Raw genomic sequence first — 15,286 nt, 5'->3', positions numbered from 1 at the left:
TTGGTAAATAAGAGTGTGAGCCCAAAACATTTATGTAAAATTTACTGTATAAAATCAATTAAATCAAATTAAAATGGGTCCCACTGCCTCGTCTTCTCCTCACTGCCTCCTCAGCCTGCTTAACCTGCAAAACACCAATAACCACACTGTACCATATCCATGGTACACCGGGTCATTCAAATAAACAACCCGGTAAGCTCACTAGAGCTCGTATGAGTGAAATGACTTAAACTATAATCCTCAAATAATCCTTCAATATCCATGCTCAAAAATAATCCACAAGAGTATCCATAATTACTCAATCACATCACAAATTCATCAACAAATCATCCAAGCATCAAAATAAACATAATTTCTCAAATTCACATCTTAAATCCCATCAATAAATAATAATCATCATTCTGGCAAATCAATTACCTAAATGTCAACTATTAACCTCAATCTCGAATCATTCACATCCTAACTCATAATCTCAATGCATAATCCATTCATCAATTCCATCCTCAAGGTTCAAGCCTAGACTTACCCAGTCCTAGTCAAATCAAGTCCTAGCAAACAAATGCACACAAGAAATCCAGCAAACAGTTAAACTAACTAATTTCACTCACTGTTTAACCACGTAAAATGACGAAAATGCCCTTCTTGGCTCCTTTGCTCGGATCTCAAATCCGGCAGCATAACAGCATCGAGAATGAGATTTCCCGAGCCCGTGTACCTGTTAAGACCAGACAACCAAATAAATACACACAGAAACACAATTGGGCCACTGAACGACCGAAACGGGCGGCCGCCACCACACACGGTGGCTGCCCCGCCCTAAACAACACACAAAAATCACCGAAAACTCACCACAAGCTCCGGGTGACTGGCCAGAGGCCAAAAATCAACAATTCCAGCCATCGGTGTGGCCAAACGCGACGGGACCCGCGGTGGTCCGTGGTGGTCAACCTGCACGATTTTCAAAACTCAAAATCAACGTAAACGAATCATACAGCCACGACGGAGACGTCGAGAGGATCAACCTTTATACCTGGGTCGACGGCCAATTCTCGCCGGAAATGCTCAAAACTGGCCGGAGAAGTCGCCGGCCATCTCAGCCTTGATCCGCCGTCGGGGAGCGTTGGGTGGACGATCAGAGCACACCACCGTGCTCGGCTCGACGAGTAGAAGAAGATGAGGGTGGTCGCCGGCCTCGAACTCGCCGGAAAAGTCACGTTGACGCCGGAGCTCCACGGATCGGCCTTGAACTGGGTCTCGGGCATTTCTGGGCTGCGCCGCCATCAGGGGAAGGAAGAGGGGAGGGAGACGACCTCGTCTGGGCTTCGACCTCCGGCAGCCGTCGCCGGACGCGCCCTCACGCGCCGGTGATGGTGGCGGCTGCACTGTGCAGCGAGGGAGAGAGAATCGCGCGAAGAGAGAGAGAGAGAGAGAGAGAGAGAGAGAGAGAGAGAGAGAGAGAGAGAGAGAGAGATCTGACTTTTTGGGTATTTAAAACCCACCTTTATAAAAATTACAAGTTTGCCACTCGCTTCAAAAGCCCGTATGTTTCAAACCGTAGCTCCGATTGACGCGTGCCACGTGTCTACGAACTCGTGGGTTCGAGACCTACCTAACGAGTCCAAAGTCAAAATCAAAAGCCCATTTATTTTGAAAGTCAACTTTTGGGTCAAGCCCAATTTAAAACAAAAATTAAAAATTAAACCAAAACCCTTTTTATTTTCCAAATAAATCCCAAAATTGTTAAAATAAATTTGCAAAATATTTAAAATAACTCCTTGAAAAATACGGGGTCTTACAGAGCTAATGCATTTTTATGAGATATATAATTTAAATCCCACAATTAATTTTAGGATAATATGATAATATTAGGATATTATAATATTAAGATAATATTAAACTAGGATAATATTATGATAACACTAGGATAATATTAATATTTAAATACCATTAATTTTAGGATAATATTAGAAATTTTTTAAATTAAAAACATCTGGACAATATTTTTGGACCTCAGTACAAAATAAAAAAACATTAAGTTATTAGTCTAAGAGATAAGAGAAAATTGGACTGGCATGTGAATCACTCTGTTAGAAATGAGCTTGGACAAAATTAATCAATGGGTTAATTAATTGAGCCTAAAAATAATCAAAAGGAAATTAAAGTGATGGGCTTTTGGGCTTATTAATTAAGAGTTAATTAATTAATTGAACTCAAATAGTTAATTACCTAGTTAAGTGGACCAACAAACTTGGTCCACAAGACTAGATGGCCAGCCCCCTTTAGTGGAATAATGGTTTCCACTCAAGTCTATATATATGGGCTTTTAGTTAAGTTGTCTGACTAAGTGAAACTTCTGAGAAATCACTTTACGTTCCTTCTATCAAAAGGCCACTCTTGAGAAAGAGAGCTAGCACTCCCATTCTCTAGAGAGTTCAATCCCTTCATCTCCTCCTAGCGTGGACTAATTAGAGGTCATACATCTTTGTGTGACTGAAAGGACCAACTAATGGAGAGCTTATGGATTCGCACTTTGGTAGGCTTCCAATCAAAAGAACAATGTATGAATCATATTTTGTAAATCATAGAAATTATTGTATCATATCTCAATCCGAAACATGATCGTACAAAATTTATTTTCCACAGCGTTTATATAATCATTTCTAACACTAAGCATGACATGTTATTTAATCTAATCATGGAAACAGAAGCAATAACATAAAAAAACCTAGCTTATATAAGATCATATGAGTTGTAAACATGTAAATTATGGCATTTAAAACATAACTCAAGAATGATAAAGGTATAACTCCTTGTCTTGCAAGTAGTCCTACCCAAGAGTTCCACCAAATTAATCCTATCTTGCTCCACTTTGTAAGCTCTCATACAATAACCTAAAGAGATGGGCACTCTATGTTTATCCACAAAACATAGAGAGGCTAAAAGAAAATGGTTTAGAGGAATGTTAGCTAAAACACCTTGAGTTCTCTAAGTGTTTGAGAAATGGTAGCTAGAACACAAGAGAGAAAAGATAGCGAGATGAGAGAGACCTAGAGGGTGCGGCAATTCTTGTATCCCTAGGGTATTGGAACTTTTCCTTTTATGTCTTTTCTCATCTCAATCCTAGACCATTAAATAATGAAATTGTGGAGAGCCATTTAAGCAACAACGATTAAGCAGGAAACCAATGATCATTCCCTAGCTTGTTTCTCATTGTATTTCAATCAAATACTTTCCTTGTTCAATTTGATTTTGAACTCATGCTCTTGTTTCCCACACAATCATAGAAACCCCCATATTTTGGTTAGGCTAAGTCATAATCAGTCAAGGCACAATAATGAGCAAAAACCAAGAGCATTTTTTTTTCTTTGTTATATTGGAGGAATTGAACCCTGTGCCTCTCCTAGCTAAGCCTATCTTAATTCTAACTCATTAGCCCACCCATCCTATCCAAATCCTAACTCATTATCCCACTCAATCTTATCTTGAACCCCGAGCGCACTGAAATCAATTCTTTGCTTGAACTTATAGTAACTAAGTTGTGTAGTGAAACCTATTTTCAACCATAAGAACATGATCCTCAACAAGCGTTACTATTGTTGAACAAGTTTTAGTGTGAACATCTTTGTGGCACATTTGGTGGAATCGTTTTTAATAATATTCATGGAACCGTTTTTAATCCGTTAATCTTCTGTCCTAATCAGGTGAGAGTGAAAAGCGTTAGTTATTTGACCAACAATTGTTTTGTTGCATTCTTGTTGGCTGGAGGCGAGTAAGAATGGCTGGAGTGCAGAGTTTTGTTTTTGTTTTTTCTCTTAGTTGGAAGAATAGAGAAGAGGAAGAAAAAGAGACACTTGATTGCGTAAAAGATATTCACATTGTTTGAGTTTTCGGTTTAATTAACTTTTTTTATATATATAACACCATTAAATCTAATAGTTAACTCAATTAAGAAACTGCTAAATTAGTGTTAAGTGGTGGACATGTGTCAATATATAAGCCAAGGGACAAAGGAGGACAGACAAAATGGGGACAAGGGATCTCGACTCAACTATGACTTCAATATAATATTGGGATAGGAAATACAAAATATATTTTTTGATTCGATTATAAGAATAGCATTTGCCACCACATAATTACATGTTTATCAATCACCTATAGGATTTTTAACAAAATAAAATAAAAAATAAAATAAAGGATGATGTTAGGCCTTCCACAATGGTGAGTTTGAGCTTGAAAGTGAGAGTGTGTGAAAGTGAGAGGTAACTCTCATTTTGTTTACAATAGGCCGGAGGTATGAGAGTGAGGGTGAGTGAGAGTGAGAGTGAGAGTTGAGAGCTAGGGGAGGGTCCGGCTGAGAGCGAGAGTGTGTGAGTTTTTAATTTAAGTGGGCCCCACCAAATTTGAAAAGACCATGAAGGACTTATTTGAAATCTAAAAAGGTGAAGCATTGTCCGGAAATGTGAAAGAAGTCAGGGGCAAATCAGTCTGTGCGGAGGGAAGGAATAAATGGCTGACAAGCCACTATTCACCACAGCAGCTATCGGCCACTTGCTGGGACGCGCGCTTGACACACACGGATGGCCATGATCTTGTGACCATTGCAGATCAATGGTCACCAATTAAAAAAAAAAAAATTGTTCCCCTAGCAACACGTGGCAGCATTTGGAGGCTCAGTTTAATGTATCCGTTGCAAATCAACTGCTACAATTAATTGACCGTTATAATGCAATTAAAAATACAAAAGAAAAACAAACAAAAAATACGAAAAAATATTTAAAACTTTTAAAAAATTTATAACGGCTATTTCATCACTTTTCCTATAAATTGAGCATTCACACTTCATTTTTTCACACATCTATCTATCCAATTCATTTATTTTATCAATCTAGCCAAATCACCTCACTTTTCCTAGAAAATTTTTTCTTTCCAATCATGAAAAATGCAAAGAGAAATAATTGGTCCAATGAAAAAAAGGTAGCGATTGTTGAAGCTTGGATGAAAAATTCGGAAGATTGTGAAATAGGATCCAATCAGAGAAACATGGAATTTTGGAATAAAGTGTATGATCAATTTATTCGGAGATATCCTCTCGCCGTGAGGAATGGACGACAAATTGGGGCGGTCATGGCTCACTTCAAGAAAATAGGGCAAGCCACCTTAAAATATCATAAATGTATCTTGGCGGCCGAACAGTCACGCATTAGCGGGTAAAATCAAATTGATATGGTGAGTTTTGTTGATTAAACTCAACATATATGCCTCATTTACTTAATTGTTGCTAGTTAAACTCAAATATTTTTGTTAATTAAATTAACATATTTTTGTTTAATCAATATGTGTGTACTCTATTTCAAATTGTGTGTACTTTATTTTTGCTAGTTAAACTCAAATATTTTTGTTAATTAAATTTACATATTTTTGTTTGATCAATATGTGTGTACTCTATTTCAAATTGTCTGTACTTTATTTTTGTTAATTGAACTCAAATATTTTTGTTAATTAAATTCAAATATTTGAGTATCATTTATAATTCATTAATTTGTTTTTATATTACTAGGTGAGCTTTGCCAATGCACGATACCAAGCAACAAACTCGCGAAATCGTTCGTTTGCTTGACACCATTATTTTGCTAAGATGCAATACTTTGTGAAGTGGCAACATGCACAAACCGACACCCCCACCGAGGCCGACACCCCTATTGATGCCGATACTAAAGTTTAAGCGGTTCAACTGAGCGCGGATGAGGATGCTCCGGCCTTTCAACCACTTAGCGGTAGTCGCTCGAGGCCACCTGGCATAAACAACTCCAAAAGGACCAAACAAGTTGATACTAACGGAGATGACATTGCCGATAGTATCAGGTTTCTTTGCCAAGGGCAGAAGGACATAGCTGCTTCACACGACCGATTGATCAAAGAGCACACCGATTTCAAACAAAAGCAGCAAGATTACGAGGTCATGGGCAAAGACCCCACCACCATGCACGAAGAACAACGAGCGTTTTGGGAGGTATGACAGCGTGAAATTTTGGCGAGGTGGAATGCAAGTGCTGCTAACGAGGCCAATCAGGGCACGTCAAGCTCAGAAGGGTACTTCTCCAATGCTGACTTTTCACAATATGATAGATGTGTCATTGTTTTTCAAACTATGTCTGTCGTCTACTTTATGTTTCCAACTATGTGTGTGGTCTACTTTATTTTTCCAACTATGTGTGTCGTCTACTTTATGTTTGTGTGCACTTTATTATAATCAGAATCATCAATATGTATGCACTGTATTATAAATTGAAATAAAATACCCTATTATATAATATGTATCGGATTCCTTTACTTTTTCAATATGATAAGATTCTGATTCGTTTAACTTTTCAAGATAATAATATTCTGATTCGTTTAACTTTCCAAGATGATAAGATTCTGATCCATTTAACTTTCTAAGATGATAAGATTCTGATTTGTTTACATTACATCATACCTAGTCTATAAATTTCAGGATGTCTAACTTTACCAATTCACCATGTTTAATAATCTCAGAAAATTTGTTTACACTCTGCTTCAGGATGTCTACCACCAACGATTATGATTCAGATGAATAGATGTTTCAAGCGCAACTAGACATATACGATGACCAGCTCGCAAATATGACGGCGTGTGCCATGATTGCTTACCGACGACATATATAGCTCAGTCAAAGAAGGCCAATACATAGAGGCACATCCCGACCACGACGATATATCCCTCGAGATCGACAACTAGGCCATGGTTTTATCATGAGCAACTATTTCAACCCTGAAGCAAGATATACTGAAGAGATGTTTCGACGGTGCTATCGGATGAAGAAATCATTGTTCCTAAAGATGATGCAAGATGTGTGCAACAAAGATATCTACTTCCAACAAAGACAAGACGTTGCTGGAAGATGGGGCAGCACGCCGGAGCAAAAGCTTACTTCAGTCATGAGAATGCTCTTCGCTGGATACTCGGCTGATGTCCCAGATGAGGGCTTTCAAATTGCCCAAACCACAGTGCTGGAGTCATTCAAGAAGTTCATAAGAGTTATTCTGGAGGTGTATGGAGTGAAATACCTTCATACACCAACAATGACTGATCTCCAACGGCTGGTGCGTAAGGCCAAAAAAAGAGAATTCCCAGGTTTGCTAGGGAGTCTAGATTGCATGCATTGGGAATAGAAAAATTGCCTAGTATGACAACAAGGGGCATATCAAGGCCATTATCACACCCCAACTGTGATATTATAAGCAGTTGTCAGGTACGACACGTGGATTTGGCATGCCAACTTTGGTTTTCCAAGGAGCAACAATGACATCAACGTATTGGATGGCTCACACCTTTTTGATGATGAGGAGCAGATGTGAAACTATCAGATCAAGTATAAGATTAATGGCAATGACTACACAATGAAGTATTATCTAGTAGACCGGATCTACCCCAAATGGGCCATGCTTATACAAACAATAACTAATCGCCAATGATCTGAGGGCCAGATGAGAGATTCTAAAAAAGCTCGCCAGATGATGAAAAGCCAATGATCTGGGCTATATTATGAAGACATGCATAATTTTGCACAACATGATCATTGAGGACGAGCATCCAGAGAACGAGGACGATGAATTGAACAATGACATTGACCACGTTCAGGAAAAGATCTCCCAGACTATGGCACGGTATGACACTGAACTATATGATGGAGGCCAAAGTTATCAGCCAATTCTTTTAGAGCAACGGCTCTCCCAAGTTAGGTTGATACGATCAACAGCACTCAACCAGCAACTGAAAAAGGATTTGGTCAAGCACCTTTGGCCGCAAGAAAGAAGTCGCGACGAAGCATGACGCCGACACCGGCTATGAACGCCGACATGTTGAAGATGTCTCCAATACCATTGTGTGTTTGTTTGTGGCTGTCGTTTTGTATTTGTATTTTTTATTTGTTTTTGTTTATTTGTGTTTGTTTGTGTTTGTCTTAAATTTTCTTGTTTTATATTGGTGAAATGAAATAAAGGTATTGGATTCGAATATCAGAATTGACATGATACAACCATGACAATGACAAGACCATACACTGACTCCACACTTCATCCCATTGAAATATCACTATTCATTCACATGCGAGATTCGAGTATCTATGAAACCATCAAGGTATCCAATGGACGAACCATGCTTTTTTCCCCTATAAATACTAAGGTTTAATTTGTAGGCCAGCACCCCGACATCACTATCGTTAGAAATGGCTTCCTCCTCTAGGCAAACCCTCTATCAGAGCTCCAGGTGACCCACTGATGACCTAATGAGTGACTCGATGTGTAAGTGCAATAGTCCCGACGATTATAATTCAGATTGTGAGGTTTGTATAGCATGATTTCAAAACTAACCAATAATGCAATATTGTATGTACGATACTGAAGGAAAAAGATCATTGTATCACTATTGTATCAAGCAGGACCTTAAACTCCCAATATCCAAAGACCTTGGTCAAGTTACATGCATTTGCGGGAAGGGCATTCAACTATGTCCCGATTATGAGGCCAAATCAGATATCTCATTTTGGGGAGGATATAAGAATGTTTACGTGAACCCTCCGTGATTCGCTCGAGGCCACTCCAAGGAACCAATGAAGCTTGTGTTTGTCGTTTCATCATCATTTATTTGTTGTTGGGTGTTGTTGTTGTATTTTTATGTACTCGTTATAGTCTTTAGTTCTTTTAGTGTGATTTCCTTTATATGTTTATCGTCGTTAATTTTATGTACTCGTTCTAGTCTTTACAATGAATTGTATTGTGTTTACCATTTTAATGCATTTCAAATGGTAAAAAAATAGCAAACTTGAAAGACCATTGGTGGAGACAAAATATAGAATTTATAATTTAGGTAATAAAATTATAAATCCAAATATAGTCAATATTAACCTTATATTAAAGATCTCTTTAAAATAAAACCAATGGTATAATTTTTATAAATATTTAAGCTATAAATTATAACTTAACTATAACCAAGGAATGAAATTTCAAAAATTTCAGCGAAATTTTCATTTTTTTGAGGTCCCGAAATTTTATCACGTATCTATTATTTTTTGGTATTATTTCGGCGAAATTTTGCCCGAAATTTGTGTTTTTGTAAAATTTCTCCAAATTTCGTTGAAATTTTCCCAAAATTTCGCCCAAATCTGCTGTGACTAACACTAGTAGTCACAAACTCAGATCTCTCCCCCAAACTCAGATCTTTTTCTCACTTGGGAGTTGAGGCCGTGGAGGGAGGAAGAAAAGAAGGGAGGAAGAGGGTTTTCGGTGGGTTTCGGCAGTGGGGAGCGGCGACAGGGGCGAGATGAGGGTGATGGTGGGTTGGTGATGGAGATGCCTATATATATATATATATATATATATAGAGAGAGAGAGAGAGAGAGAGAGAGAAGCACGGGGTGGAGTCTGTGGAGAGAAAGGAAAAGAAGAAAGGGGTGGAGTTTGTGGAGAGAAAGGAAAAGAAAAAAAAAAAGAAAAAAAAAGGGAAATGGGAAATGGGGAATGGGGGAGCTGAAGTAGTTTTACACTTTTACAAGTCATACAACTTTTTTATTTTTTTTCGATACACATAAAGTTTTTTGTTTTATATATTAAGGGGAGGGAAGGAATTTGTCTAGGGCCTTGTCCAATGTTTAGATACCCATCAAACGCTTATTTGAAGGTTCACTCATTTTCCCTGGCCCAAAAAAAGAGAAGGCTCACTCATTTTTTGTTAAAAAAAAAAAAAAAACAATTGTACATGACAATTACACAATTGTGACTATATGCCAATTACAACTTACTTTTGATAATACTTGAGTTCTATTTACAACATAGTCTTTAGACTTTAAGCATAAATGTTAAGCTCTAAATTAACCATTATAAATATTTATAAACTTTATAAAAAAATATATAATTATTGAATGGTCACATAGTTGCCACAATCATAGATGTGGTCAACCCTTATCTACGGCTGCCATATTCCGACTTTTTGGGAAAAAGATGAGAAATAGAAACTTAGTAAGAGAAGTAAGAAATTCAGAACCACGTGTCCTTCTTTATATTAATTAATGTGACTTATTACACAGATGGGTTGGGCATGTTTATTGTTGGAGCGTTGGAGTTTTTTTTTAGGGGGATTGAATCCTCTGTTTATATTTATTGTTTTTTTTTTTCTATAATGGTTCCCAATAAACTTCCTCCTGACTATTAAGTATTAACATAGCAATGTGAGTGATATTGTCCTTCTTCTTTTTTTTGGTAAAAGATATTGCCATTCTTTAATTTTAAGTATAAAATAAAAACAAATAATTTGGAAAACAAATAAAAAGGAAAGAAAAAAAAAAAGGTTTAGGGTTGATTGAGATTTGAGGACTTTGGGCAATTGGAAAGAAAAAAAAAAAGTTTTCGATTTCGTTTGGCCGTTTTAGTGTTTCGTTTAGCTGTTTTTAAACCCTAATATATTTATATATAAAAAATAATTAACAATATTCTAAAGAGCCTAAACACTAATATCCTATATCATATCCTAAACAATATAGATTATAGATTATAGAGTATATAGGGTTTAGTCTATAAATTATAGAGTATAAGAGTATTAAGGTATATAGAGTATATAGGGTTAGTATTAGGATTTAGTCTATAGATTATAGAGTATAAAGAATATACTAATTTCATTTATTCATTATACTAATTTTATTTAATAGTATTTGCCTAGCGCGCATTATATTTATCTTATATCATATGAAACCTATTATATAATTTGGTTTCTTCAATATTTTTTATAAATGCAGTACATAATATGTTAAATAAACATATGATCAAGTTTCATTTAAAATTTCTGTATTTTGATAGCAATTTCTGTCGTTTTTGTCTAATTTTATTGAAATCGAAATTTTAATCGAAATTTCCACGAAAATTTCCTCGAAACCGAAATTTTACTCCTTGACTATAACTTAATCTAACTTATGCTTAATTTAATTAGATACAACTGCATTACTCTCAGCACCACTGCAGCTTCAGTACATCTCACTCTCATTTTCAGGACAAAATCACTTTTCAGGCAAAAAAATCACTTTTCAAGACATGTCTTACTCTCACAACTGTGGATGACCTTATTGGCACTCCAAAAAAGTCATTTTGTACTCAAATTTTTATAAAATGTAAGAGAAATTTTGTACACGAGTGTAGGATGACCTTTTTGGAGTACCATTAATAGCACCCAAAACAAAAGTTATATAAGAAATTTGGCCCAACAAACAAAAAAAGGCCCATATATATCACCATAACAAGTCCGAAAGAAAGTGTGATAAGGAAGTTGGGTTTAGCCCAAAAACACACCAATTCTCTCATTTCCAAATCCACCTACCAACCCACTTGCACACCCAGAACGACACCGTATCCACCTTTTCCATGGCGCTCATCTGAATGAACCTCACCTCAAAAACTGAGAGAGAGAGAGAGAGAGAGAGAGAGAGAGAGAGAGAGAGAGAATTGAGTGACAGCCATGGAGAGCAGACTCTCAGCTTCTCTAGGCCTCCCCTCACCCAATCCAAACCACCACCACCACCCCAATGAAATCTCCAATGACTTCCACAACCTCTTCACTCTCTTGACCACCACCCAAAATCCCCAAACTACTCTCACCGCAACCCAAAACTACATCCCACCACTGTTTGCCTCCACCACCACCTCCACAAATTGGGTCTCCAAAACCCGACCCAAGACCCAAACCTTAATGAAGCAACTGACGGTCCTCGAGCGGGCCCTCATCGGTGCCGGTGGCGGCGGCATAGCCGGAGCCTTCACCTACTTCTGCCTCCACCCTCTCGACACCATCAAAACCAAACTCCAAACCAAAGGCGCCTCCGACATTTACGCAAACACCCTCGACGCGGTCCTCAAGACCTTCCAGAGCAAGGGCATTTTGGGGTTTTACAGCGGCATCTCCGCCGTCATCGTGGGCTCCACCGCCTCCTCCGCCGTCTACTTCGGCACATGCGAGATGGGCAAATCGGTTTTATCAAAATTAGACCAGTTTCCTGCGGTTCTGGTCCCGCCGACTGCCGGGGCCATGGGCAACATCGTGTCGTCGGCGATTATGGTGCCCAAGGAGCTCATCACGCAGCGAATGCAGGCCGGGGCCAAAGGGCGGTCATGGCAGGTGTTGGCGAGCATCGTCGAAAAAGATGGCCTCCTGGGTCTTTACGCAGGTTACTCCGCAACATTACTAAGGAATTTGCCTGCTGGGGTGTTGAGCTATTCTTCATTCGAGTACTTGAAATCGGCGGTTTTGAACAAGACGAAGCAAACCCACTTGGAGCCGATTCAGAGCGTGATTTGTGGCGCATTGGCCGGGGCCATATCGGCTTCCATTACGACGCCGCTTGATGTGGTGAAGACGAGGCTGATGACTCAGGGCGTGGTGAATAAGGCGGTGGTGGGTGTTATGCAGAGTGGGGTTTCGGATACGGTGAAGCAGATTCTCAAGGAAGAAGGGTGGGTGGGATTCACGAGAGGAATGGGGCCGAGGGTGCTTCACAGTGCTTGCTTTTCGGCATTGGGGTACTTTGCTTTCGAGACGGCCAGGCTTGCCATTCTGAATCAGTACATTAAGAGGAAGGAGTTGCAAGAAATGGGTGTGGCTAATGCTCCCACACCCACTTGATGATGATGATGATGATGTATCTTCCTTCCTTCCATCCCTTTTCCTTTTCAAATTTCATGCTCATCAAATTCATTCTGCTGCTCACATTTCATTCGTAGTAATAGTAAATTCTTGTTGCAATTTTTGCATCCTATAAATTAATTACTTGTCTAAGAGTAACGGGTACTATGTACATGTTCCTTCTTTCTCAAAATAATAATGTTTATACCTATCAAGATGATTACATAAAGTACTCTGTATATTCATCTTATGCAAGTTTCTGGCACATAACTAACAAGTGTTGGTTTCCTCATTTCAATTAGTAAGATGTTCATGATGATATTAGTTGGTAATCTGTTATTTGGTTTTTTCATTGATTTTTGCAAATTTGTGATTTACTTAAATGGATGGTAGCATAAAACGCTTTAAATACTATTTTTGCCGGTTAAGACTTGAGACATTGCCGGTGTATGACTATTTCTGTCCTGCCAATTAAATTTGATGTCTCATTTTTCAAGTGACAAAAAAAAATCTTCAATAGTTTGAATTGTTTGGATTGAAACAAGTATTTCTCTTTTGCTTGAAATATACAGACATCTGAGATTCGTGTGATCTACATGTCAAAATTATGTAGTATTATTACACTTTTATAATTGTACAGACCTTCAGATTGCACTTTATTAAACAACCTTGTGAATATTAGGGACTGATTATACCATGTGTACAGACTTTCTCCGTACTGCATTGATTATTCATCATCCTTCCTGAGAGGTTCAAGCAGAACAGGAGCGCACTTATATGCAGCTTTCATTTTACTTTCTTTTGATCATTGGTAATCTTTCTCTTAATAGAGTTTGTATTTTTAACTTCTATGTGACTGTAGCAAGAAAATAGTAGGAAGTAAGTGTTCTCTCATATCTGTCTGATAGTTTTTAGCTCTTAATGTTTGTGTTAATTATGTTGTTGGTTGATTTCATTTTGAGATGTTTGTGGAAATATAATGCAGAAATAAAAAGAAAATGGTTATAGGAAGCTAAGTTGCTTTCTTGCTTCTGTAGCATATATAATACAAATACAAATTTACATTTGAAGCAATTTATTCTTGATATAACAGTTTTATTATGCAATTGATTAATTGATTCAGAGTCGATTAACTGTGATTTTTCAGAACTTGATTCCCCATCTCTTATATGAACAGATGCTTACACTGGTTGATGGACTCAACCAGCTTGCTTAATTGCTTTTGGATGTGACATTGATCTGTTATGGACAGTTGGGAACTCAAGTTGGTTAAGCTATATTTGTTATGATGATGCTTGATGTTATATTCTGGATCCCGAAAACAGAATTCCATGCAGGCTGTTTGAATCTAGGGTTATCATTTGAATTTGTTCTAGTTCTATCATGTCAATGAGAGCTTTAATTGTTTGGTGAAAGGGATTTGAATCATGTGTGTATGGGTGTGCTTTACATGTTTGTTATGGCATTACAGATATCAGAATATGTTGCATCATCTGAAGGCAATATTGCAGAAGAAGTCAAATCTTACTTAGCTTAGTTGCAAGTTGTAACAGTTTAGTCTTGAAGAATGTAAATTTGTTGCATACCAATTGACTCGTATTGTTTTGCGTGAATATGCTTTTTTCTATTGGTTAGAGGATGATCATCCGTGGTTAACAGATTGTGCCAGAATATGTTGCATCATCTGCTGACTACACCAAATGGTGATTTATAGCTTTCAGATGATAGTTCTTGGTATAGTGATGATGCTTGTGATATGTTTGCTGCCTGTATTGTTCAGAAATGTTTGAGTATGCTTCAACTTATATTTGAACTTTTACTCAAAACCTTGCATGTGTGATTACATTATGATAGTTTATTTATTTAATTTTTGTACATACCCCGGCCAAAAAAAAAAATTTGTACATAAGAATAGATGGACCATTGATCCATCTTAATTCTAATTCTTATTTTGTTCTCTTTATTTTTAAAGGCTGTTCATTGATGCTCTTTATTGAAAGGAAATTGCAGTGGAAGTTTGTCAATTATAGAATGTTGCAGATTCCTGACAATGTGTTACAATGCTATAGGCCATTTTGTTCTAAGAAATATCGAGTATGCAGAGTTTTCTGGGAAAAAAATTCATATATGGTACGAACAAAATATATGTTCCATTTGTTCCGTATGCATACGATTTGATATATTTAAATATTAGTTGAAAATAATTTTGGTATATTTATTTGAAAATACGATAAAAACTTAGCCACACAATACGGAGTTCCTTTCCATACTTCCTTGATATTTTGTTCAGTCCTTGCCTTGCATCTCATATTCCCTATAATCTTAGGACGGCATGTTTGAGTCCAAGGGGAGTTCAAGGACGGCTAGCTTCCTCATCCTCCCAATAATCCTATGTCTTTTTATTTTGTGTTAATTAAGTAAATTCACAAATTAAGTGGAGGGTGTGTAGTGAGAGGAAATGGGGTGTGCAAATGGCAGTTCTGAAAAAAAAAAAAAAAATGGCTGCTATTTGCACATCCTTTTGTAAAAATAAAAATAAAAAATCAAAGGAAAAGACACATCTCTCCTTCTCACACCCAAAAACTAACTCCATTTTTTCTCTTTT

At 37.4% G+C, this 15,286-nt stretch overlaps 2 protein-coding genes across 4 annotated transcripts; both read left to right on the top strand.

Moving 5' to 3' along the window:
- Positions 1 to 6,770: 6,770 nt before the first annotated feature.
- Positions 6,771 to 7,376, top strand: LOC147283655 (uncharacterized). Its single transcript, XM_086245558.1, has 2 exons — positions 6,771 to 7,152; positions 7,264 to 7,376. Exons 1-2 carry the CDS (start codon positions 6,771 to 6,773, stop codon positions 7,374 to 7,376), a joined length of 495 nt encoding a protein of 164 aa, XP_086101684.1.
- Positions 7,377 to 11,485: 4,109 nt separating this feature from the next.
- On the top strand, positions 11,486 to 14,136 carry MFL1 (Mitochondrial substrate carrier family protein). Of its 3 annotated transcripts, none has more exons than XR_015122335.1 (3): positions 11,486 to 12,697; positions 13,388 to 13,492; positions 13,859 to 14,136. XR_015122335.1 is itself a non-coding variant. In XM_086244288.1 (2 exons), exon 1 carries the CDS (start codon positions 11,521 to 11,523, stop codon positions 12,679 to 12,681), a length of 1,161 nt encoding a protein of 386 aa, XP_086100414.1. In that variant the 5' UTR covers positions 11,486 to 11,520; the 3' UTR covers positions 12,682 to 12,697; positions 13,859 to 14,136. The 3 variants fall into 3 exon arrangements, 1 of the variants encoding a protein (XP_086100414.1); XR_015122336.1 differs by having other exon boundaries at positions 13,364 to 13,492; XM_086244288.1 differs by lacking the exon at positions 13,388 to 13,492.
- Positions 14,137 to 15,286: the final 1,150 nt, after the last annotated feature.

The sequence above is a fragment of the Dryas octopetala genome, chromosome 5 (assembly GCF_963921425.1).
Source record: "Dryas octopetala chromosome 5, drDryOcto1.1, whole genome shotgun sequence".
Lineage (NCBI taxonomy): Eukaryota > Viridiplantae > Streptophyta > Magnoliopsida > Rosales > Rosaceae > Dryas > Dryas octopetala.
This window is presented reverse-complemented; position numbering and strand designations above follow the sequence as displayed.